Source organism: Sylvia atricapilla, chromosome Z (assembly GCF_009819655.1).
Source record: "Sylvia atricapilla isolate bSylAtr1 chromosome Z, bSylAtr1.pri, whole genome shotgun sequence".
Classification (NCBI taxonomy): Eukaryota; Metazoa; Chordata; class Aves; order Passeriformes; family Sylviidae; genus Sylvia; species Sylvia atricapilla.
The window spans coordinates 82,962,611-82,988,658 of record NC_089174.1 but is presented as its reverse complement, the minus strand read 5'-3'; the positions used below and the strand labels follow the sequence as shown (position 1 = coordinate 82,988,658).

The 26,048-nt window shown below is 37.2% G+C and overlaps 1 protein-coding gene across 3 annotated transcripts in view; it reads right to left on the bottom strand.

Moving 5' to 3' along the window:
- The window catches only part of CERT1 (ceramide transporter 1), an 85,925-nt gene that overhangs the window by 39,298 nt on the left and 20,579 nt on the right, over positions 1–26,048 (bottom strand). For all 3 annotated transcript variants that reach the window (XM_066338535.1, XM_066338533.1, XM_066338534.1), the window contains exon 3: positions 17,596–17,712. In XM_066338535.1, the coding sequence (XP_066194632.1) occupies positions 17,596–17,712 (117 nt within the window). The remainder of the gene's footprint in view (positions 1–17,595; positions 17,713–26,048) is intronic.

Genomic DNA, 26,048 nt, shown 5'->3' with positions numbered 1-26,048 from the left:
TAAATACATGACAACACATGCTGATTAAATTGCAATCTCCTAAAAGTAATTTGGGAAAAAGTGGAGAAAAAGAAGGGTTTACTTTTAATACATTTATTGTTTTGCATCTCACACCCAATTAAAACTAACACAATTTTCTTCACTTTTAAAACCTATTACCTACTCTTACTTCCTTCTTGCTGTAGCTCTTGTCAGCTCTCAACACCTACTTCCTTCAAAAACAACAGAGGCTCACTGACCTATCACACATTTGAACCAAAAGTTTGTACGAAATAAGGGACTCCAAGGCAGGCAACTTTTTGTCATGTTCCTGATACAGCTTCAGATTCCTCTAGTTGTCCAGATTCAGAAAAAACAGTCCTTCTACTGAGTCAAAACCATGTTTGTTTCACAACAAAGCTCAGTCTGGTTTAAAAGCTCTTTATGCAACAGCATCCTGCCATCAGTAGAAGCCTTATATGCATTTCTAATCATACATCAATCTGATAACAAAGATTTCAGGTATTAAGCCCAAATTGTGTAGGCAATAATGCTGTCCAAAAGTAGTTTTATTTCCGAACAAAAGATGAACATATTAGATATAAAGTATCAGAGTTCTGAAGGCATAATTATCTTAGGACAAACTCAACTGTCCTGCATGACAGGCAGAAAATAATCAGAATCCTTATGGCTGGAAAAGAATTCCCAGACCATTGAGTCCAACTTTTGACCCAGCACCACCATAGTTGCCAACTAGACCATAACACTAAGTACAACATCCAGACTTTTACAGTATGCCTCCAGCATCTCCATTACTTTCCTGGGCAGCCCATTCTAATACCTGACCACACTCTCAGTGAAAAAGATCTTCCCAGTGTCCAATCTGCAGAGCCTTCCTACCCTCCAGCAGACCAACACTCCCACTCAGCTTGTCACCTGCAAACTCAGTGAGGATGCCCTCGATCCCCTCATCCAGATGGTCTGTAAGGATATGACACAGAACTGGACCAAATGCTGGGCCCTGGGAAACAGCACTGGCAACCAGCCACCAGCTGGATGTAACTCCATCCACTGCCCCTCTCTGGTCTTGACTATCCAGCTGGTTTTTATCCAGAAAATGGTGAACCTGTCCAAGCCACGGGCTGCTAGTTTCTCCAGGATACTGCTACAAGAAATGGTGCCAAAGGCTTTACTAAAGTCCAGACAGAAAACATCCACAGCCTTTCCCTCACCCACTAAGGAGGTCACCCTGTCATAAAAGGAGATCAGGTTGGTCAGGCAGGATTTGCCTTTCACAAATCCATGCTGACTGGGCCTGATGCCCTGATTGTCCTGTATGTGCCAGTCATCACACTCAAGATACTCTGTTCCATAATCTTCCCAGGCTGACAGGCAGTAGCTCCCCAGATCCTCCTTCTGACTCTTGTTGTAGGAGGGCAAATCTCCAGTTATCTGGGGTGTTCCTGGTTAAACCAGGATTGATCATAAGTGATGCAGAGTGGCTTGGAAAGGTATTTCATCAGCTCCCTCAGTCCTCTTGGGTGAATCTCATTTGGCCCCACAGACCTGAGTGTCGCTAACTGACACAGGAAGTCATTTCCTCCTGAGTTACAGGAAGTCTATTCTGATCCCCATTCCTGTTTAGCAGCTCAGGGAGCTGCCTGCCCTGAGGATATCTGATCTCCCTGCTAAAGACTAGGCAAAGAAAGCATTAAGTACCTCAGCCTTTTCCTCACCCTTGGTGACGGTGCTCCCCATCCACATGCCCATTAAAGGATGGAGATTTTCCTTGGCCCTCCTTTTGCTGTTAATGTATTTGTAAAAACATCTCATCTTATACAGCAGTGACCAGACTGAGTTCTAGCTAAGGTTTCCCCTTTCTAATTTTTTTTCTTTACATGACTTACAAATATCCTTATATTCTTCCTGGGGTGCCTGCTCCAGCCTACATAGGAAGTGACAACTGGAAGATCTTAAGTCAAACAAAGCTGGTGAAGGGTCTGGAACACAAGACAAGGAGTGGCTGAGGGAGTTTGGGTAGTTCAGCCTGGAAAAAAGGAGGCTCAGAGGAGACCTTATCATTCTCTACAGTTACCTGGAAGGAAGCTGTAGTGAGATGGGCGTCAGTCTCTTATTCCAAGTAGCAAGTGTCAGTACAAGGGAGACTGGCCCCAAGTTGCAGCAAGGGAAGTTTAGCTTAGACATTATGAAAATGTTTTCATGGGAAGGGTTGTAAAGCACTAGAACATACTGCTCAGGGAAGTGGTAGAGTCACCATACATGAAAGTGCTAAAAAGAGTGTGGAAATGCCATTTGAGGACACGGTTTTGTAGTGAATATGGTGGTGGTGCTGGGTTGACAATTGAATGTGGAAATATTAAAGGTCTTTTTCAATCTTAGCAATTCTATTAAAAACTTGATATGTGATGGCTTACCAAGATTTTAAAAGCATTACATGAAAACATTAATTGTTTTGCAAAGAATAACAGCACATGATTCTATGAGTTAAGAACAAGTCTAGCATGACATAAAACAAAAATGCTAAAGGGAAAAATTATCTGAATACTTCCAGTGTTTAGATGCAAGACTAACCACAAATACAGCACGGCAAAGATATGCATATAAAGCAGATCTCACATCAAAAGACTTTATAAGCAAAGTCAGATTATAAGTTCATCTTACTTAAAAGCTTTGTATATTTCATGTAAAAGATATATTTGCACGTAAGGATAAAAATTCAGACAATTTCCAAAACCTTGGTGAATCACCAATTAAAAACATGAGACTGTGTCCTTCTGTCACAAGGTTTCATAGTACTCTGTGGTCTAACAGGTCAGGACTGGGAAAATTAAGTCGTCAGACACTCGTATTACTCTCGCGTTAGTATCAGTTCATCTATTTAATCCCCCCAAGTCAGTATGGTGTGTGACCACTAGAGGGAAACAGCGAAAAGGAAACGGACACGGCTGGAGGTTACTACTGGTCAAAGACCAACAGTAACCCTTACCCTGTTTCTGCTTCAGTCCCTGGGCACAGAAACCTCCTTTCCTTGGTAGACAATCAAAAGCAGGGCAGTTTTACCTTTAGCCTTTATAATTACATTTGAGACACATTGCTTAGTGAGGATTAAGTTTTCCACAAAGCATGCAAGTAGCAACAATGACATTTAGTGCTGAATGGACGACAGTGAATTAGAAATTGTAACAGAGATTAAAGAAATTATTCTCAAGTCTGACTTCTCAGTCAGTTCAAAACAGTGAACCAACTAAGAATACACTCATTTTTAGTTCAGATTGTCCAAAGACATAGTACCAAATCAATCTGACAAATGTTCTGACTCAGATTTTTTTAGAACTTCATCTAACAAGAAGTAATTAGGTTCAATATAATTTATCTTTAAAAAAAGTTTAAGACTTGACAATAGAAAATACCAGGCACACGTGTCTCAAGCACCATGTCCAAGCAGAAGAATTGTTTTTACATTCAGCTGCTCTGTCATTAGTCTGGAAACACACAGCTCATCATTAAAAGCACTTCTATATACCAGCCAGATGAGTAGGCACAGGATTTCTTCATATACAGGTTATAAATCAAGCAGGCTTTCACTAAACTAGTTTTCCCTGTGTGTACACTCATGTTGAGAAGCATCAGAAGAAACAAAGTTTTAGTTAAAGCCTACCAAACCCATTTAAAGTCTTCAAGTTATGACACAGACATATTTCATTGAAGTAAGTTATTTACTCTAATCACGACACTTAAGTTTATACAAGCTTATTTAGGAGTTTGCAAAACTATTTTATAAAATGCAACTTTCAGAAAATATTGTAATTTTCAAAGATGAGTTAACTGATATTACATAAAATATTAACAAACATTTCAGTAACTACATTAAACTCACTTGCCAATACAAAAACAACCTCCACACTATCATTGTTCATTGATGCAAAAATAAAAGACTGCTTTTATTTGCTGAAAGCAAACACCCTCTGTGTAATAGGAAAAACAACTTCAAGCACAGCACAGGTCTCTACAATAAGCTGACCTACCCTGCCCTTGAAGGAAAATCTGGAAACTGCTTGGAAAACAGCTCACAAAAGGCTACTTCTAGTACATTAGAGAAAAGAAAATCAAAGGATCTAGGCCCTAAAATGTTTCATAACTTTGATGATAAATGTTATCACGAGTTCAACACAGAACTGCAATATTGTTGGTCCTTATTAGGCTGGGCACTAACCTTTGGGACACCATTTTGGTTTCACTTTGCTTTCCAGAGGGGTAAAAAGTATGAACCAGATAAAGGGTGCCAGTACAGAGCTGGTACCAACACAAAAACTGCGATAAGCATTAGCAAGAGAATAGTATAATAAAACAAGCAGTTTAGTGCCTATTTTAAATCAAGTTTTCTGTAGTAAGTAAATTATCTTATTTGACAACAGCATGTCTGTTTTGTACAAGCTGTAGAGCCCTTCCTGTAAGAAACTGTCCCTTAATTGCAAACTTATGAAAAGCCCAGGCAACTGCAGAAACACATTCAGTATGTACATAATCGATTATTTTGCAGACTCTTGTTTTCTACATGCTGCTGAAGTCCAATCCCATTTTTGATTCTCTCACAGAAGCGTACCCGTGCATAATTCACTGTGAGAAAGCTACACACATGTTAAGAGCTGACATACTGAAATTGATGCTATTTCCTGCAGAGATCCCAATGTGCATATGGGGGTGTGACATAAGACTTCAGGAGAATGGCCATATTCTTGCTGTTGATTGCTTTGAACTGCAACACACTAAAAATTGACTTTACCCCCTTGTGAAGTGAGGGGAGGGAAACTCCCACCTGATATAGGTAAAGCGTTTCCTGACTATTCTGCATGGCAGTGATACAATGCATATTCTGTGACCAGACTTTCATATTCTGACAGATCTGCTTATAGTCCAGTTCAGGCACTGAAAAAGCAGCAGCCATAAAAATGATGCTATTGTATCTACATCCAAAAGCACTCCAGACTCAAATCTGCCTGACAGTTGAGACAGTAAAGAAAAGCAGTAGATTTGCTGTGTAACACAGGGTTGTTGTATCAAGACAGTATAAATCAACAAGGAGGGCACAGAACCTTTCCAGTCAAGTATAACACAAGTTTTTCTCCTAATTGCAGCCTCAGATCCACAGATCTCAGACTTTCTTCCATATGACCAAGTTCAAACCCATAATGGAGCATGTTTTTTTACCTCCAGGTTCTGTCTACTCAGATGGACACTCTGAGAGAGACTATGTATGACTAGCACTGTCAGCTGAACACCCTCCATCTGTTGAAGACGTCTAGTCAGCATGATGTCCTCTATTTGAGAATTAAAATACAAACCAGTCCAGTAACTCAGTCCAGAAGATCAATTAGATATACTTGCACAAACCTTAAGTCCTATGTATTGTTTGATTAGATTGTGGGAGTTATAGTCTAAATAGCTGATATCTTTGTCCTTTCTTTGTACTTTACAAAATTGGCAGGTTTACCTAACAAATTTCCTCAAACTCACTAAATATCACTAAGCACATGAATGATATGTTTTCTGCTTAACCTTGCTTAGCATATTTGGAGACAGTTACAAATAGGAATGGAAATAAGTAGATGCTGCACTTTTTGAACTCCACAAGAGAAAAGCAGAACTGGAAGGAGATAGAATTTAACCAGACCTGTTATTTACATCTGAAGGTCTGAGAACCAGCAAATTGAGGCAAAAAAAACTTCATCTTGTTAAAAGAGAAGTGTTCCAAGACAGAGGAATTCTTTTGCTGGGAAGCAGAAAATACTGTAACACAAGCAAGAAAGAGTTAACTGCAATGTAAGACATTGCTTTTTACCATAGAATCAGAATGACTATGATGCAAGATCTCTAGACCACCTCCTGCTCAGAGCATGTCCAATTACATACTCAGGCCTACACCCCACAAGGATGCATTCTCCAGAGAATTATAATATCTATTTTTAAAGCCAAAGCAATTGTTATGAAACGTAACTGGAACACACAGGCAAAGAAAGACTGGGTTGGTCAAAGTGAAACAATCTGCTTTGTTTATAATTAATCAAGTGTGTTGAGCTGGCATGTACAAAGCTTTAGTCCAGCTTGAAACAGTACTAACTGTAACCACTTTATTAAAATGCTGCAATTTAACACCTGCTGTTTGATCGTGAACGGCAAAAGGGTGCCAAGACAGACAAAGTACTATTGTTTCCAGCCCTGAAAGGGAAGTTTCAACAATTTAGAAGTGGCAGCATTTAGGTTTGCTGCAGTAAATGTGCCTGTGTAGTCAACTGAAACTGCTGATTCACTGGCATTCCCCTAGCCTTCTTTCAGGAAACACAGTTTCCAGCAATAAGTGCACTTAGCAAATTTAGCAACATCAAATGACATGCACCGTCATATGTATTAGAGTTTCTGCTGATACTAGTGCTAAAATAATAGAATGTACAAGATATAGCCATGCTTAGTTTCCTTCACTGAAATTGAACTAATATTTAATTCGATTTTAAAGAAAAAACCCTCTGTCATTGACAGCAAAGGAATAATAACTTGAATAATCCATCTAATCTTTCCCTGAATGAGCAGCTGCTAACAAAACTGAGAATTTTCAGCATCACCATCATACTGTACATCAGGGTAAGTAATTCTTATCAGCTGAGCATCCTCATGTGTTTTTCTTTGCTTAAACAAGCAATTTTTACTTTATTACAAGTAATACACAAATCCTCACAAGTTATTTCAGATTATCAAGGGGGTAGAAAGATGGACCTTTCTCTGTTTGACCCTCCATTCCCCCTGTTTTATGATGCCTATGTTCATACCAAGCAATATGGGATATTTAAACAGGAGCAGTTAAATATTAAACCCATTCTTTCTCACCTGCTATTTAAAATAGGTGTGATCAAGAGCACGACTTTGTTTTTCTCTGTAGTCAGTCTATATACAGATATTAAAATAACAGCAAATGCATATTTTTGCGCTTGATCTGTTTTCAGAGACAAAAAAGGATCTTTTTGCTGACCTACAGTGTAAATTATATTGGAAAAGATTACCTTAGGAGGTTCCGATAAACGGCAAGGACATGAAATTAAAAGAGGAGGTGCCCCAAGCCATGATGTGTTTCCAAAAGAATTCCACCAGCTCTTTGGAGTCACATTGGGTTCTGGAGTTGCTCTCTTTTTCAGGAGTTTCACCGGATAGTGGTGATGTTTCCACCTCTCAAAAGAGCCAAAAAGTTACCTCTGCTCAATGTTACTAAGTCTCATTGGTACTTGTGCACTCCACCCCTGAGGCTGAGCACTCCTCCCTGCAGCAAGGGGATTAACTATGACCTATTAATATCACCTCATTGAGTTTCACTGTAATGAAAGCTCACTGAAGAAAAGCCACCTCCTAAGAAGTACTTTTAGAAAGCAAAAAAAGACTACCTTTGGTAGACTGAGGCATACAGAGTACCCAAGACTTTTTGATTAAGCTCTTAATGTACAGTATTTTTTGAGGTGATGAGTAATATTCTGAGTAAGTAGCATGCAGCATTTGGCAAGTGCCAACTTTCAACTGTTTAACTACTCACTACTTTTTGTTACAGCTCTCTACTGTTCTTGATACCAAGAGCTGACCCTAATTTGGAGGGGCATTTATCATCAAAATCAAGCCTGACATAGGTCTCTCAAGGAACAATATTGTTTTCAGGGAGACTTTGTAAAACATGCTACCACTCTGCCATGGAGCACTTGGACTCCTAGAGATAACTGCACGTCATTCTGCTGGTGACAAACCTTGACATTCCCCTTACTTCTAATTAAATGAATGTATACACTATCAAAATCATCTACTACAGATTTTAAAAAGTGAATTAATAGCACTTCTGAGTTTACTACTGGAATCCTACTTGTTTACAGCAATGAGACTGGCTATTTACTCCACAGCTGAAAGTTGACTCTTCTAGAGTTCTGGTCACCTCAAGACCAACCATTAGTCATGAGACTAAGTTTACCTTAGCCATGTACATCACTTCATTAAATAACACTGCAAAAAATGTTGACTGACATACTCAACAGCTTAGTGGAGCAGTAATGTCACAAACCTTTCACATTTTTTGACACTGAGTTAGAACACTTTTGAAAGTGTTCTCCTTCACACAGTGCTCTCCTTGCACCTAAAAGGCAACACTCTGCTAATTTGCAATTTGAACTGTAATTTTCAGGCATCCATTAGCTATTTCAGAATACCCTGGTTCACCAGGGTGAACTGGCTATGAAGTGATCAAAAATTTACCTCAATCTTTCTATGCATTTGAATCTTGAATCAATTAGTATATTCAGCTAATTTAAGGGAAAGATAGGAGTAAGCCTACTTAAGTTCACACTATCTTTTGGGGGCAAGTACTTGAGAGGAGAGTTCAAGACCTCTGCTAAGACTTTGAAGACTACCTGTTAACACTCTGACTAGATGGGAGAGAACACTTTTTAATTAGGAACACATAGGTGATGACAGCTTTCCTGGATACAAAAATTTAAAATTATCTTAAGTGCACATCTATGTACAGCTTCAGATTCTGATAAGCATATAAGAATAACAAGCAAGCTCAGTCATGAACTGAGAAGGTTAGATTAGAAACTTAGTTGTTTCTTCATGTAGACAGTCCCCATACTTCACAAAGTACAAGAAGAAGCAAAACCACTTAAGAAACCAAACCCACACAGCACAGTAATTATTACCCAAAGTAGCTGAGCTGGAAAGACTGAAGTTGACAGAAGAGCAGCACAAACTTAACACTTACATACGCACGAGAAAAATGGAATTTAAAGTTTAATTGCTAATAGGAAATACTGTGCTGTACACATACAGAACAGGTAGTGGTGATCTGCAGATAGTTCTAGAGATGAATCAGATTTAGTGGTTTGCAAGCTGAATAAGTTAAAAAACTCACAGCGCTGTAAAATGGTAGCATACAAGATCCACAAAATAATCCCATGTTCCATACAACACATATAAGATCCTAGGGGGAATACTGAGTTCTATTTTGGTGCTCTACTTCACAGAAAAATGAAGACTGAATTCAGAAGACAGCCATACAAGGTATCAGAAGGCTGTAAAAGACATCCATATGAACAACAATCGAGAAATGGGGAACTATTCTAGCAGCAAAAGACAAGAAATGTTAAGTGTTTCAAAAATTAGTGGAACAGTTTCTCTAGATTTACTGTAAGACTACCTAATATAGGAAAACTCATGTTTGATGAGGATGGCAAGAAATTCCTTTGACGGCAGAAACAGGTTAAAATGATTCCAAAAGCCCTTATGGTTACAACACTTCCCAATCTCACTTGTAGTGAAACATAGTACCTAGTAAGGATGAGTTTAGTTCATATCAGGGAAAGAATTACAATTAACTTTATGACTCTTCCTTCGGGACAGTACTTCAGTTTATTTCTTTGCTGATCTCTATACCTCTCAGATGTCACTGAAGAGCAGAAAGAAAAAGACATTATTCATGACAAAGACAACTGATTTTGAAAAGTTAGACAGGGTGTTCAGACTTGAGACAGCTACATCCTTCTCCTATGTATTTCCCACTCTACCTAGGGTTCTGGTCAAAATCCAGAATAAATAAGCTTATTACTGCCAAGTTCAAAAGATTGTGCTTGAACATATTTCATTATTTAGTTATCAAGGAGCAGTTTTGCAAACACTTAAAATTCAGCTTTGCTGGGAGATGTCAAAAACTTAAGTTACATATTTAACATCAACACACAACAGTGACAGAAACAGCAACAAAAAACACATCTAAGTTCCTGCATTAGCTTGAGCAACAGTTCATGAATTTTTAAGTTTCAAACTAGTACAGGGTGTTTTTGTAACACCTTTAAGCACGTCTTTGCCACTCATCAGTGACTTGCCTCATTTCAGTCCTTTAAACTAATTAAACAGGCTTTTAAAACAGCTTTTTACAGGTTAACACAGTATCTGAATGCTGTCCTCCAGCCTCCTCAGCAAGTTGCACTACTGCTGCAAGCCAGAGCCCCACAATGCCACAGAGAATGGGTCATAGCTTCCAGAGCAAAATTCATTACCACAAAACACAATAAGAGTATGTGCTATACAATCCATATCAGCATCAAACAGAAATATTTAGAGTTTGTTGCATGCTGCAGAGCACCAGACAAAAGAACAAGGAAGTCCAAATCATGGTAATAGGAAACAATAGTTGATAATAAGATTATTTAAGAAACTTGTTCCAGCACTTAGGACACGGATATTAATGTGGGCAAAAGGAGGTCTCATCATCACACTCCTACAATCATCATGATGAACTTCATAGATAAAACTGAAGTTGAAGTCCCATATGTCCCATGTTTTCCTTCATCTGCACTGTTGCTTCCACTTATGTCAGTCTTGTGAATAGGTAGAGGGGGAAGTATGGCCAGAGGAACTTGTATTAGTATGAAATGCAAAAAATTTAAAATATTAGGGAGCCACAGTTCTTTTCAGACCTCATCATTAACTGCAGAGGAAGCAAATATTTTAAAAATAACACATTATTGAAACAGCCCAGCTTCAGGAGAGGAAGTAGAGGTAGAAAGAGCAACAGACACTTCCTGTTGCTCCCTGCTATATGAAGTCACACTACTTTAAAATAAAAGCTTTTATTTTGAAATAATTAACAAGACTGTAATTATAATAAACATTCACTTATCAATATTAGAATATTTACCATTGCTAGAAATTGACAGTGACTAGCTGTCAATAATATAGTGTGCTGATTTAAAAAAAAAATTATTATAAAGATCACGACAAAAAAATATACTTCTGAATACTACTTGCAGCATTTCAATATGCACTTAAACATAGTCTACACAAACATCTAAACTACTAGGTCCAGCAGCATCTCAATAGTCTGCCAGAAAATAGAAACACTAAATTTAATATACAAAACAATTTACTGATGGCAGAAATTTATAATTCTCATTTAGCATCTGCTTAAAAAAGTTTGTTACATTAGCATGCTCAGTCAAAATGTTTCATATAATTTCTCTGCATACATTATTAATTTTAAATTATCATATTAATTTCAGTCCAGACTGGCAATAGATTTGGAGTGATTTATTTGCATGTCTTTATTGTCATTACTGGTATATTAAATCCATTCTAGGGCAGGATTAGAAATATGTAAAAAATGAGAAAACTACCCTGTCTTCACAGAATGTTACATCTCTGCTTACAAGTGCTGAAAGCCTGTGGCCAAGTTAAACAGGTACTACCTTTCTGTACTCTCCCCTTTTTATTGATAACCTGAGCTCATTATTTCACAATTTGAAACTTTGATATTGGTTTCTGACCTGATTAATGGGTCAAAAATTTTTGCTTTAGCATCCACAGCCAGTAAAATATCACTGTAAGTTACCTCTATTTGCATATTTTCAATGTTTTCTTAAAACAGCTAAATAAAAATAATCTCACAGGTCAATATTTACATACAGTAACAAATGCAAACAAAAGCTTGACTTTAAGTATGGTTAATGAGAAATTTCTTAAGGCATTTATGGGTCGAAGAAACAGGGAGATTACACCTGGATCTCAGTCTGAAGGTGAGACATTCCAATTACAGAACAAAAACTAGGAACTGAGAAACTCTGGGTGCTTTTAATCAAGTCTGAAGTGAAATTTAGGCTTCCTTTGAGTTTAAAAAAAGTTACTCATGCATAACCTCTTAAACTCATAAGAGAACACAAAGATAGAAAGCAATTTTAATTTATAAATACTTCAATATTTACTGCAATACTTTACCTGAAGTCCTTCACCCTCTTTATCAAGAAGCTGATTTGCATTACCAACAGATTTAAGCAAACTGACATTAACCCAACCATTCAGAACAGGAACTACAAGCAGGCAGAGAGGGGATCCATCAGCTCTGGGTAGGCACTCTGTGGGTCACTTGGTTTTTGAGATGTTTCTCAAGTGAACAATCCTGTGATGCTCTGGTTTCATCCAATGGGACTTCTGCTTTTGAGTAGTTTTGCAATCATGTTAGACTAGCAAAAGCCCACCTCTACCTCTCTCCACCTGGCTGCCCTTCCTGCTCCAACATCACAATTACGGTTACTAGCAATATTTTCCATGTGTAACAGCATATTCAGTAGTTCTTTTAGAACAGTACATTGACAAGGGAAAATTACCATAAAAGTGGTAATTTTCAGCTTACCATATGGTGAAATTAATGGCACTTAACACTTCATAGATAATGTAACTGCTAACTCTTAGGATACTTGAAAATTAGGAACTCCATTTTATGTGGTTAACAAGAATCTTCTGAAAGTTTCAGGCTGATGACGCTTTTGAGTTTTGAATTTTTTCACAGCAGTATCCTGAAGTGTCCTTACTCACTGCAATCCAAATTATGCTGTTTAAAGTTTGCTCTGAAGTTTTCTAAATTGACTTACGAATTAAGACCGACAGTCAGAAAATAACCACCTCACAACTAAATATCTCAATTCTAGGTTACTTGTTGGAAAATGTATCAGTGTAAAATTAAATCAATCAACTGCTTCAATAATTATTTAACTTTTCCTTAAATTTGAATTTAGCAGACTGTCAAATCCAGTGTTTTGGGTTTTTCCCACCATTTAAACTAGATTTGCACTTAATGCAAGAATTGAATCTAAAGCATCTCACTTGATTTGACAATTGTATTTTAACAAATGAGTTATAGTATACAAGTAATTGCACAAAATTAGAATTACTTAGAAGCTAAACTATCGTTGACCCCAAGGTTAAAGTGTCTCCTCCCCCAATTTAGGGAAAAAATGCTAAAAAATGAGATGTGTTTTACTGTTCTTGATGTTTCTGTATAACCCTATTCTAACTAGCTAACTCCTTTCACAGTGTCTAATCAAAAGTGAAAACAATAAAGCAGTAGCCACTCCTTCAAGGAAAATTTTTACTGAGCGAGACAGGCCACTTTAATTTAAGGGGGACAGATGCCTTCATCCCCATAAAAGGGATTTATGCCAATTAGATTTGGAAACCAGCCACCTGATGCCTTTCACAGACAAACTTTGAGATTCATGCGTCCTACTCAAACACTTTGTACATCATCACTTCAAAATGAAAAAGAAAACCTACCTACTCCCTACTTGTCAACTTGTTGGATATCTAGGTACTCCTCTGAAAAAGCACCTTTTCCAGTTTGAAACAGCAAAATCAGATATTGTAAGAAATTCAGGTAGACTTATTTCGGTTTGACAAACAAAAGAATTTTCAAAGACTCCCCCAAAAAAACAAACAACCCCAAAAAACCAAAAAAACCCCAAACGAAACAAAACAAACAAACACATCCCTCCAAATAAACCCCAAAAAACCACACCAAACTAAACTGCTGAAAACCTATGAAGTCAATAATGAAGACATTAAGAGTCTGGAACTAGGATGGAACAAAATAGGACAAACTTAAACTGATGCAAAATTTCTCAAAATATTTAATTTCTAAATAAATTCTCATCAAGTTTTCAACTCAGGCAGTAGATTAACATGACAAGAAATCATTAGCTTGACCTCAGGAGTTCATTTGCTCAAAATAAGTTTATTTATACAGAAGTTTCTCACAACAAACGGCAATTCACTCTCCTCATTTTCTCACAGCACTGAACCAACAACATTTAAGCCAGTTCATCTAATACTAGGTTAGAAATTCCAGATTCCATTTTGAAACCATGGGAAAGACCTGGAGAAGGCAATCTTTCAAACTATTATTAAGTTGCTGTTATTATATATTAATTTAAAAAGTTAATATATAAAATTATCATTCATTATATATTAACTTTCCAAATACCTCAGCACTGCAGTGCTCAAGTACCATCAATGTTTTGACACCAGAGAAATGCCCAATCAATACATCTAATGAAACATTTGAGTAGAAGAATGGACTCCTAAGTGACACAGGAACTATTTCCTCACGTGCCCCACTGATGGCATTACAGTAGTTTTAGATGCATCCCTCCTCCAGTTTAGGGCAATGAATAAACATTTTGAGCTACATTTGAAACAATGCAGTAAGTATTCAGGAACCCCAATACAAGGAAAAAAAAAGTACAATTATAACCCCCCCCCCCCGCAAATTCTGATGGTTTTCATGCCTGAACATAAGCTGGTTTACATTTCTCAGCCATCAGCTACTCATTGGTTCTGCTAAGCATGACGTTTTTCTATGTCTGCTTATACTCATATTTAATATAAAATTTATTTTAAATCAGTGTTCCTTTTGTTTGAAGCACAATGAAACATAGTTAAAGTTTCTGTCTACGTTTCTTACTCTACAGGTCACCAACCTTGTGACATGCTACATTAAGTCTCACAAACACACTTTTGTTAGCAAATAGTTTAAGCAGCCTACCAGAACTACCTACCCACTCAGTAAGCAACAAAGAACTTCAAAAACAAACAAAAAAAAGTACTTTATGCAGCAGTAGACTAATGTTAAGAAAAATGACTGTTTAGTACAGGCAATCTCTCTTGATTTTATTCAAATCATTATGTTCCATTTGAAGAACCTGTTTCTCTAACAAAAACAATTTTTACCCAGAAGGAACTTCTGCATGAGGTTTGGTAACCTGACCAGAAAGTTCCTTCAGAAAACGTCAGAGTAAGCCAACAGAATTCTGAACTTTTCAGTGCAATGATATATTTTACCCACCTTCCCCTACTCTCAATCAGGTTTTTATATATAAAACTTGCATGAGCTGAAGTGAATTAAAGGATGAATGAAGCTACTTTAAGGTTCACTTAAGAGTTGTTCATGCAAACTTGAACAAAAAATGGGACTGACTTCTACATTCCATGAAAATATTGTTATATTGGAAAAATGTACTGTTTCTTAAATATTTTCCACTCAAACCTATATAAAAATTACAGGTGATAGCAGTCAAGATTACTGTATATTTTTCTAAAATCGTTAGAAGCAACAGATGCACCTCTATATCTACAACATTTGTCATAAAAAACTCCTACTGTATTATGAAGACAACAGAATACTGCACTGGAAAGATGATGTTAGTTAGTTATGTATTCCATTACCCATTTTTAACTTGAGTCTAAGCTATTATTACAAAGATACAGTAACTTCTGCTGATTTCCTTGCTTTGTGTTGATCATGATAGTCTTGTTACGAAGTTGCGTAATACAAAAAGGATGTTTTTTAAACAAACTATTATTTTAACATATTAAATGTCTTGATAGCTTATTTAAAAGCATTGTGCCATAATATTTTCTGCTACATTTCAGAATGAAAACAACTGCTATTTGCCTTAAATACTGCTAACACTAGAGAGCAAAAAGGAGTATGAAAGAACCTGAAAAACATCAATAGCCATGAAACTGCAAACTACACATACTGGAAGAGCTGCAAAATTCAGAACAGCCAAGTCCCGTGTTATTACCTTAGGACTGCAAGATGCAAACTGAACTGTTTGTTGTCAGTTCAGCATACACAGAGACTTATTACTACTTCCTACTTGTAGACATACTTTTTTTCTGTTTTTGTAACATTCCAGCCCATTCTCAATCTTTAAAAAGTAAGCTGAAAAGTAGCTTTATTAAAATAACGAAAAATGCTCTCATTATTTGTATCCCTAAATTAATTCCAAATATTAGAAAAAAAGATGAGTAGTGTAAATAACCAAGCCTTCATTCTTCTTTAAACATAAAGGCAAATATCTGGTATCATTTATTTATTTAAATAACTACCAAATTCTCGCAGACCATGGAAGTTAGAACTGTACAAACCTAAATCAATGTTAAAAGATTATTTTTAAAAGTGGACAAACTGTATAATTAATCAGGCTTCTTTACAACGGGAGGTTAGTTTTGGAATGCTAGAATTTGTACTCCTCAGTATTCTTTCCTGATCTGAAAAGGAGGCTGAATAAGACAATTTAAGTTTACCAATAAAAGCTTATCAATAATACCAGACTGACAAAGGAAAATAAACAGATACCTCACGACAGGGGCTGAGCACTAACACAGGTAAAAAAAAACCCTAGTGTTCAAAAACACAAGATTTTTTTTAAGTCATACAGAGAAACAATTCCAAATTAACACTTCCATTGGCGAACTCTAAACTACTCCCATTCAATAATCTATGAGATGGTGATTCTATGAAGTTGCAGCTCAGAGCTTCTCAACATTTAAAGTGAGTCTTACGAAAGGGAATAGAAAAATTGCATGAAAAAGGTTTGAGGTTGTGATGAGCAGAACTTAAGACAAGATCTGGGTTTTTCATCACATATTCCTACAGGGTAGCATGCAATGACACTGACTGCACTTCTGCTTTTCCAGCTTCAGGGTTAAGTTGTACATTTCAACAGCTAAATCATTCCTAAAACCTAGTCTAAATTTTAGCCTAAGGCTATCAAGTTCCATGACTACACTAAACCATACCTGAAGACCCCCAAGCCTATAAACCAGTTTTTGAAATGCCAGTTCTATGGATGTGCAATCCAGTAACTTTTTCAGTAGATCCTCATGAGAAATTTCTCTCAGGTATTGCACTAGGAATACATTGCAGTATTGTTATCTCAAGAACACTCCACTGTTAACTTTATATTTTTTCATTAGATCACAGGAAAGAATCCTGGCTTTGCAACTTAACATCTTATGGTTTAGTATTACCTCTGTATCAAAGGCAAAATGCCAAGCTACAAAGGGATTAATAGTCCAAATGAGATGATTCTTTTTAGAGAACCATTATCAAAAGGCAGCAATTTAAATTTAAGAACATGTACTGCTTATTGCGAAGAATGGCCAATAAAAGGTGAAACTTCTTAATTACACACAGTACCTATACAGACAACACTTCAAGAAGCTCAAGGTAAAAAATCATACCTATTTCGATTTGTATTCTTGTAATACCTGTGTATCCCAGATTGAGAGGCTGCACTGTGCTATGTATTGTAGTTTAATGCTACACCTTGGGACAGAGGCTATCTTGTACCTGAAAACATAATGGATGTTTTGTGCACTTTCTACCTAACCTAAAGGGTTTGAAGGTCAGGCACTTTTAAAATTAAATTAATTGAGTTCATTGGAAAATATACAGAACAGATCAAGGAAGCTGAACCAAAATGATGAAGAGTTGTGCCTTAAAAGACAGAGACAAAAGCCAGTAACCAGATACAGTAAGTGTTCAAATGATGAAAAGAGGAGCCTAAAACCAGAATGATAACCTAGAGAATTGACTCTAAGACTAACAAGTTAACATCTAGGATAGATAAGAAGCAATTCAATAATCAGGGAGAGAATGGACAAAACCTTGAAAACATCACTAAAACATAATAAAACCTTTTTTGTTGTTTCAACCTAGAGAGCTCAAGAAAGGCTCACAGTTGTTAGCCCCTAGTAAAGTCTTATCTGTGAAGAACAACTCAATTCCTTTGAAATACACGTAACACAGAGCTTCTTTCTTGAGCTTTTACCTGTCAAAAATACCATGAGTATTTTAATGACTGTACAGGGAAGCTTAAACTTTCTGCAAGAGTTTGAAACTATGCTTGATCTAATGAGGGAATGAGAAAGGAAATTAGGAAACAGAAAATTACATACCTTGTGTTGCTCTATTGCATCCACCCACTGCTGTCTGTGGTCAGGGTCCTGGGCCCGGAGGTACCAAACACTGTCATTCACACTGATGTCAAATCTGCACTCATCGAAGTCATGGGGCTGTGACACAAGAGAGTGCAAGAGTAGCTAAAATTAGCAACATGACCAACGTTACCTCACAGATGATTGCAACACTCAAACGCTAATTAAAAATCCGGTTTATATTGTCTCAAATTCACCCTAGATCCTAAATTCTGTGTTGAGTAGCTGCTTCAAATAATGAACATGAACTCTTGTAATAAAAGATGCTGGTCTTCTGAAACAGAAAACTCTGTGTAATACATTCTTATTTAATAAAATATTAATAAATAAATTCCATGCCTAAGTTCCATATTTTCAAATACTTTGAAACAAATCCTTTAGCAAAATATCTACCATGTCAGATAATATTCCTGTATACACATTTTAATTTCAAAACAAGATAAGAACTTCATAACATTACTGCTACCAGTAATAATTTCAGATGAAAATACATGCATTATGACAAAAAACCACTAAGACAGAACCATAAAAGAAGACTATATCTAAATGACAAGTCACAGCAGAAACTTAAACAAGCTGTGACATGCTCTGCCTCAACTATTTTCACCATGAATATTTCACAGATAATTTCACACATCTCCACTCAACTGCATCTAACTTTCAGTTCACATGCCTTAAATACTAGTAAGCTTTTACTAATGTAACAAGGAAGCTGTTAAGGAAAGTACAGGGAAAGAAAGGAAACAATGATCTAATCTTCCTTGTACCCTGACATTGTCAGTTCAAAGTTACTCCTTAGCCAAACATCCAAATGAGCCAAATATTCCCTACACCCCTCATCTTTGTAAGCCATTTTTAAAGACACGTAATACAGATGTAGCTTAAAACTTTTTTGAAATTGAATACAAAGAAAAATTACACAAAAATAATTGCAGGAGGCTAACAGGCTCCAAGATAAGGCTAGTGACACAGGCTGAAGGACTACAAATACTGGCACCAGATGCTGCAGACAAGTCTGTGCATGTTAGGAATATCCTTTACAACACAAGGACCACTCTCCCAATACATTCATCTTGCAAACTAAAACACCGTGAATCGCTCACAAAACACTCCACAAAAGAAAACCTAGAAGTAAGTCTCATTTGTTGTTAAGTACACCATACCATTGTTTGTGAGAAGTTTTTTTAAAAGAATTTGGAAACCAGAAGCTACTTACACATTAAAAAAACAAAACAACAAAACAAACCAAAACCAAAGCAACACCTTTCTCTTATTCTGTTTTTAATATACAAAGGAAGAGGAAAAGCGTAACAGAATCCAAATTACCAAATAAAAAAGTGAGCTAGGAAGAGTTCAACAGAAGTATGTTAAAAAACCAAAGTGTAAACTTAAAGCTTCATATACTTGATCAGGCATCTGAGTGTTCAATTTTAAAAAACTTCAAACGTCCCATAGGAAAAATCTCCAGCAACAGTAAGAATTGAAAATCAAGTCAAACAACTATAGCTACTAATTACCTAATACCTGACCATCTCAAGTTAATTCCATTCAACCAAGTTTCAAAACTGGTTGTATACACTCCTTTGCCTTCACTGAACCAGATAAAGGGGTGTAAAAAGAGACATGAGGTTTTTTGACCCTGGCTGGATGCCAAGTGTCCACCAAAGTCTTAGTCACTACCCTCAGTCAGATAAGGGAGGGAGAATATTATGAAAGACTCATGAATTGAGATAAGGGCAGGGAGATCACTCACCAGTTACTGCCACAAGCAAAATACACATGACTCAGGGAAAACAGTTTAATTTATTACAAATCAAATCAGAGAAGGATAATAAAAAAGTTAAAGGCACCCCACTCCCCTTTACCAGGCTAAACTTCACTGTCTATATCTCTGCTTCATCCCTCAAGCATTGCAGACCAACAGGAAATGGGAGTTGCAGTCAGTCCACACATTTTCTGTCACTCCTTCCTCATGCTCTTTCCCTGGGACAGAGACCTCTGTGATCTTCTCCAACATGGAGAAAGGCCTCCCAAGGGCTGCAGCTCTTCCTTAATTGTTCCAGTGTAGGTTCTTTCCACAAGGTACATCCTTCAGACACAGCCTGCTCCAGCAATGGTCTCCCAGGGGGCCACAAGTCCTGCCAGCAAAGCTGCTACAACATGGGCTCCTTTCTCCATGGAGCCACAGGTCCTGCTAGGAGGCTGCTCCAATGTGGGTCTGCCACACCCCACAGATGCTGGTGGGTGCAGGGGCACATGCTCTCCCCTACAGGCTGCAGGGGAATTTATGCTCCAGCTCTTGACCATGTGTTTCCCCCTCCTTACTTACTGACCTCTGTGTCTGCAGAGCTGTTGCTCTCAAATATTCTCAGCTCTCTCTCCCAATCCATGTTGCATAGCAGTTTTTACACTTCCGTAGGTATAGAGAGGCAGTATACCATCATCTTTGATTAACTCAGTTTTGGCCATCAGCAGGTCCATCTTGGATTCAGACAGAGCTGGGTCTGTGAGAAATGGAGGCAGCCTTTGCATCTGAAGAAGTCACATCTGTAGCCCCCACTACCAAAACTTGCCATGTAGACCCAATACAGGACAATACAAGTCTTCTAGTCCAGATTGCTCTTCAAGCTGCATTTTCTATTACTATCATTATTATTATTATATATGTAAAAGAAGTTAATCTGCTTTAGAACAGGAAACTTGCCAAGGCAATGTGTCATGCTTACATGCCTGTTCCCCAGCACTCCTGACAGGCCTTTTGTGTGATGGGGGACATACATCTACAACAACCAAAGATATTCCAAAAAAAAAAAAAAAAAAAAAAAAAAAAAAAAAAAAAAAAAAAAAAAAAAAAAAAAAAATCACTCAAACAGAAAGTCTAGAAAGATTAGCTACAAGGCTTTTCCTAACATGATAGCATTTATCAGCTTGATCTCTCATTCTTGAAGTCTTTTGGGAAGAGTTACAAGCAATTATATTGTATGTGATTAGAAAGACTTGCCAAAATTCATCTTAAAAGGTTGCAGCATTACTGATTGCACACTTCCATACGATGCACTTACTTCAGCTCTCCATCACCCTTGCTTTCCCCTAAATCTCATCTCTAACTTAACATCTTCTAATGCAACTTAAGACTATCACCTCTCTTCTTTTCAAAGACATGTTTTTGTACTCCTCTTCTTTCCAAAGCAGCTTTTAATATATTTGAAAATTCTCTTCTTTTCAAAGACATGTTTTTGTACTCCTCTTCTTTCCAAAGCAGCTTTTAATATATTTGAAAATTCATGCCTTGTTGCTAAGACACAGAAAATGTTTTCTCTGAGGACTAGAGAAAACTTTAAACACTTTTCTCCACCATTTACTGCATACATACTTCTGCATGACATGTAGTTAAAAGAGTAAGTCATATATATTAAAAAACATATATACACATACACACACACATATATATACATATATACACACACATATATATTTATATGGTTGACCAGTCAAAGGAGCAGATTATCTCACTCTAGTCTGCATTGGGGCAGCCTCACCTTGAGCACTGTGCACAGGTTCAGGCATGGAAATACAAGAAAGACATGAAGCTATTAGAGATCATGCAAAGGAAGGCCACAAAGATGGTGAAGGTTCTGGAGGGGAAGCTGTTTGAGGAGAGGCTGAGGTCACTTGGTTTTCAGCCTGGAGAAGACTGAGGGGAGAGTTCATTGTGGCCTTCAACATCCTCACAAGAAGCAGTGGGGCAGGTGCTGGCCTCTTCACTCTCATGATCTGTGATAGGACCTGAGGAGGTGTCATGAAGCTGAGTCAGGGGAGGTTTTAGGTTGGATATAGAGATTAAGTTCTTCACACAATGAGTTGTTGAGCACTGAACAATCTCCCCAGGGAAGTGGTCACAAGACCCTGACAGAGATCAAGAAGTGTTTGGACATTGCTCCTGGGCACATGTTGGGACTCTTGAGGCTCTCCTGCATAGGACCAGGAGCTGGACTTGATCCTGATGCATCCTTTTCAACTCAGCATATTCTGTGATTCTATAAATCAGGTTTAGGGTTATACTCAGCTCACCGTGCAGCTCCATATTATAAAAAAATATAGCTGATGAGGTGATCCTGTTAGATCAAGTTGCTAAAAGAAAGGAAATAACTACTAACAAGGTTAAATATGCTTCAAAAGGAAGTTAGGCAGGTGATACATGATTTGTTTTTAACTTATTTAACACCTTATGGTATGTATTAATTGTTTATAGTTCTTCTCTGATTTTTTTTTTTTAAACATGCTTCATTGGAAGAACCCTGAATTAATTGAAAACAAAAGACAAATCACCTGAATGACTTGATGTGTTCTTTTCCTAACACAGAACAAATCAGGTTGTTGTTGAGTAACCCCTTTCTCCACCAGCACAGAGTTCACACTTCATTTTCACCAATAACTTGGCAGACTTCCATATGTAACTTTTTGGCAGCATCTGTTACATCCTCCTCCCTCTGAGCTGCAGACAAACTTCCTTGGTTTATCTTTGGCTATAAGTGCTTTTATTGTTTTCTGTAGCTGCATCTAGCAAAGACCACAAAGTGTTCTTCGCAACTTCTCATGTCTGTCCTTTATTCTTCTAACATTCTCATCAGACATCATTTAACTCCTTTATGCTTCCTGGAAGTTTTTCTGTTTCTCTTCACTTTCTTCCTGTAGACTGCAAGTCATTTCATTTAGATCTCATTTCTTTCTGAGGTTCACTGTTTCTAGCCTAGTGTTGCCTTTCCCCTTTACACTCAGAAGCTGTTATAAATTGGTACAGTTCTTAGCCAGTCATATGACAGGACCCTGGAGGATAAATAGGGATTTTCATCTGTAACAAGCTAAGGACACGTGCTGAGGCCAGGATATGTCCTAATGACCTTTCACAACGAAGACAAGGCAAGAAGGAGGAATGTTTTAGTCATGCAGAGAAGGAGGAAGCAAGTAGGAATTTGCTATCTATCCTTGGAGAATTTCAGCTGCTTTTTCCCAATCCGCAGCAGCCTCAAGCAACATACATAAATTGAGAGGGCACTAGGGAATAAAATCCAGATCAAGAAACTTTGAATGGGGGCACCTGAAAACATTTACAGCATTTTCAAAACTAAGTTGCACAGACCTAAGTGTCTGTGGCAGAGGTAATCTCTGCGTACACCAAGGGCTCCTTTGAGAGCCCACATTAAAAAAACAAAACAACCCAAACCAACAAAAAGCCCCCACAGCTAAATCATAATTCTATTCAAGAACATGCTGCAAGCAATAGGTCTCCAGCATCCACACACACTCTTTTTGTATGACTCCTAAGCTTTTTTCCAAGGCAGCTGCAGAAAATCCTGCAGAAATAAAAGCAATTCCAAGTATTCAAGCATCCTAGATATTTCCAAAACCGATGGATGCTAGCTCTTAAATTCTAAACATTTCTAAGCAAGAACAGTTTACATGAAAAAACACTCACTTGGCTACAGTTACTGAGGAAGTTGGTAGCCAGCTCAGGTCTCATGAGTCATAGCTGACTGCATTGCCACAAAATCCTTCCTGCTATACAGCTGTCAAGCCTGAGATATGCATAAAACAAGCTTCAGAGCAGTATCTGCTTGAAAAATACTGATTCAGGCGTTAAGGCAAATCACACAGGAAAGATTAAGTGTTTTTATATACTTTTTAACCTTCAAGAGTACTCCATGTGAGCAAAAAACCCCCAAAACCAAATCTTGAATGAAGAAACTTTTGTTTGATCTCTCTTCCTACTTCAAATGGTGTTAAAGGCATTTTGCCCTTTTCTTACAGAGGAAAGTCAGGGTGGTTCATAGCAGATACAATTTAAGTCTGCACATTACAATTATTAAAATGTTCTTCTCCCACTATTCTCATTGCAGAACTAGAACTTACCTATACTAAAATTACTTTAAATTTTTGAAGATTTTTCTTATTAAGAAAATCCTGGACTGGGAACCAGGACACAAGACAAACAATAGAGGCCTACACAAAATGAAAACTACAATTCCTTAGATCTCAGGCATGAATGTCACTAGCATAAATTCAGCAGAGGCTGCCATCTAGCCTAAGCTAAAACATGAAACGTGATGTTCCCCTTTTGATTCTCAAAGTGAGTTAAGAGAACTTCACGTTCTATTTTCTGAGTGGGCTTGAGTATAGTGTCAATCAGAAATTACCTACCTGAAAACTAAGAAAACAAATTCAAGTTTTGGTAATCAAGCTTCATTTTTTTCTTTTAAAAAATAGCCTACATATATATGCCTTATATCAGAGTACCTAAGGATATTAAAAATGCTAATACTTAGCTTTTAAGAAACAAAAAAAGCCTTATCAAGTAAACCTGACTTAAGTGTTTTGCATGTTTCATTGATGCAAATGCTGTAACTCATGCCTGGAGACTTTTTTTTGCATCTAGCATGTGTATAGGGACAAACTACACAGCAATCACTTCTTTTCCACTTGGAATACAACTTAGCCATCAGAGCTGAAGAGTAGTGTTCCATTATTTCCTCAGCAGATGAAGCAAAGGGCAGAATGCGCTATCTGCAAGCATCTTCATGTTAATACACCTCTAAATCTTTTTAAGATAGCAAACCTCACCAGTTTCAACTCAAATACCTCTTATAAAAGTAGACATGAAGTTACACCCTGGAAAAATGAGATACAAGCCAGACTACAACTATTCATGAACAATGTTTCCAGTTCAAGAGAGCTGAACATACAACTTTTCCCACATGAACAGTGTCACTGCCCTACCATAAAAGGTACAATTTATCTACTGGTTAGTTTTTTTACCATCCCCATGGAATTCAGGAAAAACCATCCTTTTTGTACTGTTCTTCCATTTCCTGAAGTCTTCCAGTTACAAAGTACCTGAACAAACTACCACTTCCTCCACAAAAAACTAAATGTCCAGAGCAGTTCCCACCAGCATACAGATTTGCTAATTTGTTTTCACAGAGCACTCAATAGGTTCTGGCCCTAGATGTATTTACTTATTTGCCAAAACCACCTCTACCCTCTCAAGTTTTCAACAGGAAATTCAAAAGATCACTCCCGGATAATATGGATAGGACAAGCAAGGACAGAGGGGCACAAGCAATGATCAGAATAAAATTAATTGCATCTGTAACTTCTGAAACAGACAGAAGTTGCAAAGAGCATTGTATTCACCCACAGTCAAGGAAAACTCACAACAGAAGGCAGCAAACTGGACAAAGGATGTGCATGTGTAATTTAGGATGCAATGGGCAACACCAGGATCTTATGTTAAAAAAAGAGAAGGCACAATATATGATGAGCTACAGAAATAAGATAAAAAGCACCTTACAAATTAGTTAACCTGATGGAATAAAAAAGGGAAAGCAATGCAATGTAGCAAGTAACAACATTAAATACAGAAAATGAAAAAATCACTTCATGATTCTCACTAAGCAGCATGTATCAAACCAAGAAAAACAAGAAAACAGTACCTACTTTGACTATGAGAATAAAGGAAAAAAGATTAACAAAAAGATTTGATACCAGAAAAAAAAGTTATAGGAACATATTCTACATGTACATATATTGAGGGGCTAACAAAATCCCCAAAATAGTTTACTTTAAGATCTGTGCCATAAGAAAGACTGAAGGAATTACTTCTAAAAGCACATATGAAAACTGTATTTAAGCTCCCGTGTAAAACCAGTTTGGAACTGCCAAAGACTGTGACTAGATAATCAACAAAAAGCAAATGAAAAATACAGGACAAGTTTGAAAAAGTACATGTATTAAAGCAATTTTTTGAAAGCATCTGTTTCATGGGAGATCCATGAACAGTGAAGCAATTGTCTCCTCCTTCCAAAATATATTGAAAACATGCTAAGTTTTGAAAAAAAATTTGAACAGAAAGGTAGTGAAATGAAGTACCAGTGACATGACTTTACAGTTGCATTCTAGATGGTGAATAATACTTAAAAGCCTCAATGGAAAAATACTATCAGCTGAATCACAATATGTGTTTTACCCAATACTATTATGGCCAGGATTTTACCAGACAAGACCAGTCAAAACATTGTCATTTGTTCCTTAACCAACACTAAACAGGAGTATTTTTCAAGTCAGTGTATTTCTCTCCAGAGTCACTGGAAAACTCATGGGTCAAGATAATAGAGAGATCACTTACCTACTGCCATCATGGTCAAACACATTTGACTTGGAGAAAACTGACTTAATTTATTACAAAGTAGAGTTGGATGGTGAGAAATAAGAGAGGCACAGGGGGATTGGGAATGAGGGCTATGGTCTAACACTTGAATTCTGCCACTCCCTCATGCTTTCAGGTTCTTTAGCAAAGATTGCATCCATCACTGCAATTTTTCAGGGTAGACCTGTTACAGCATGGGCTCTTTGGAGGC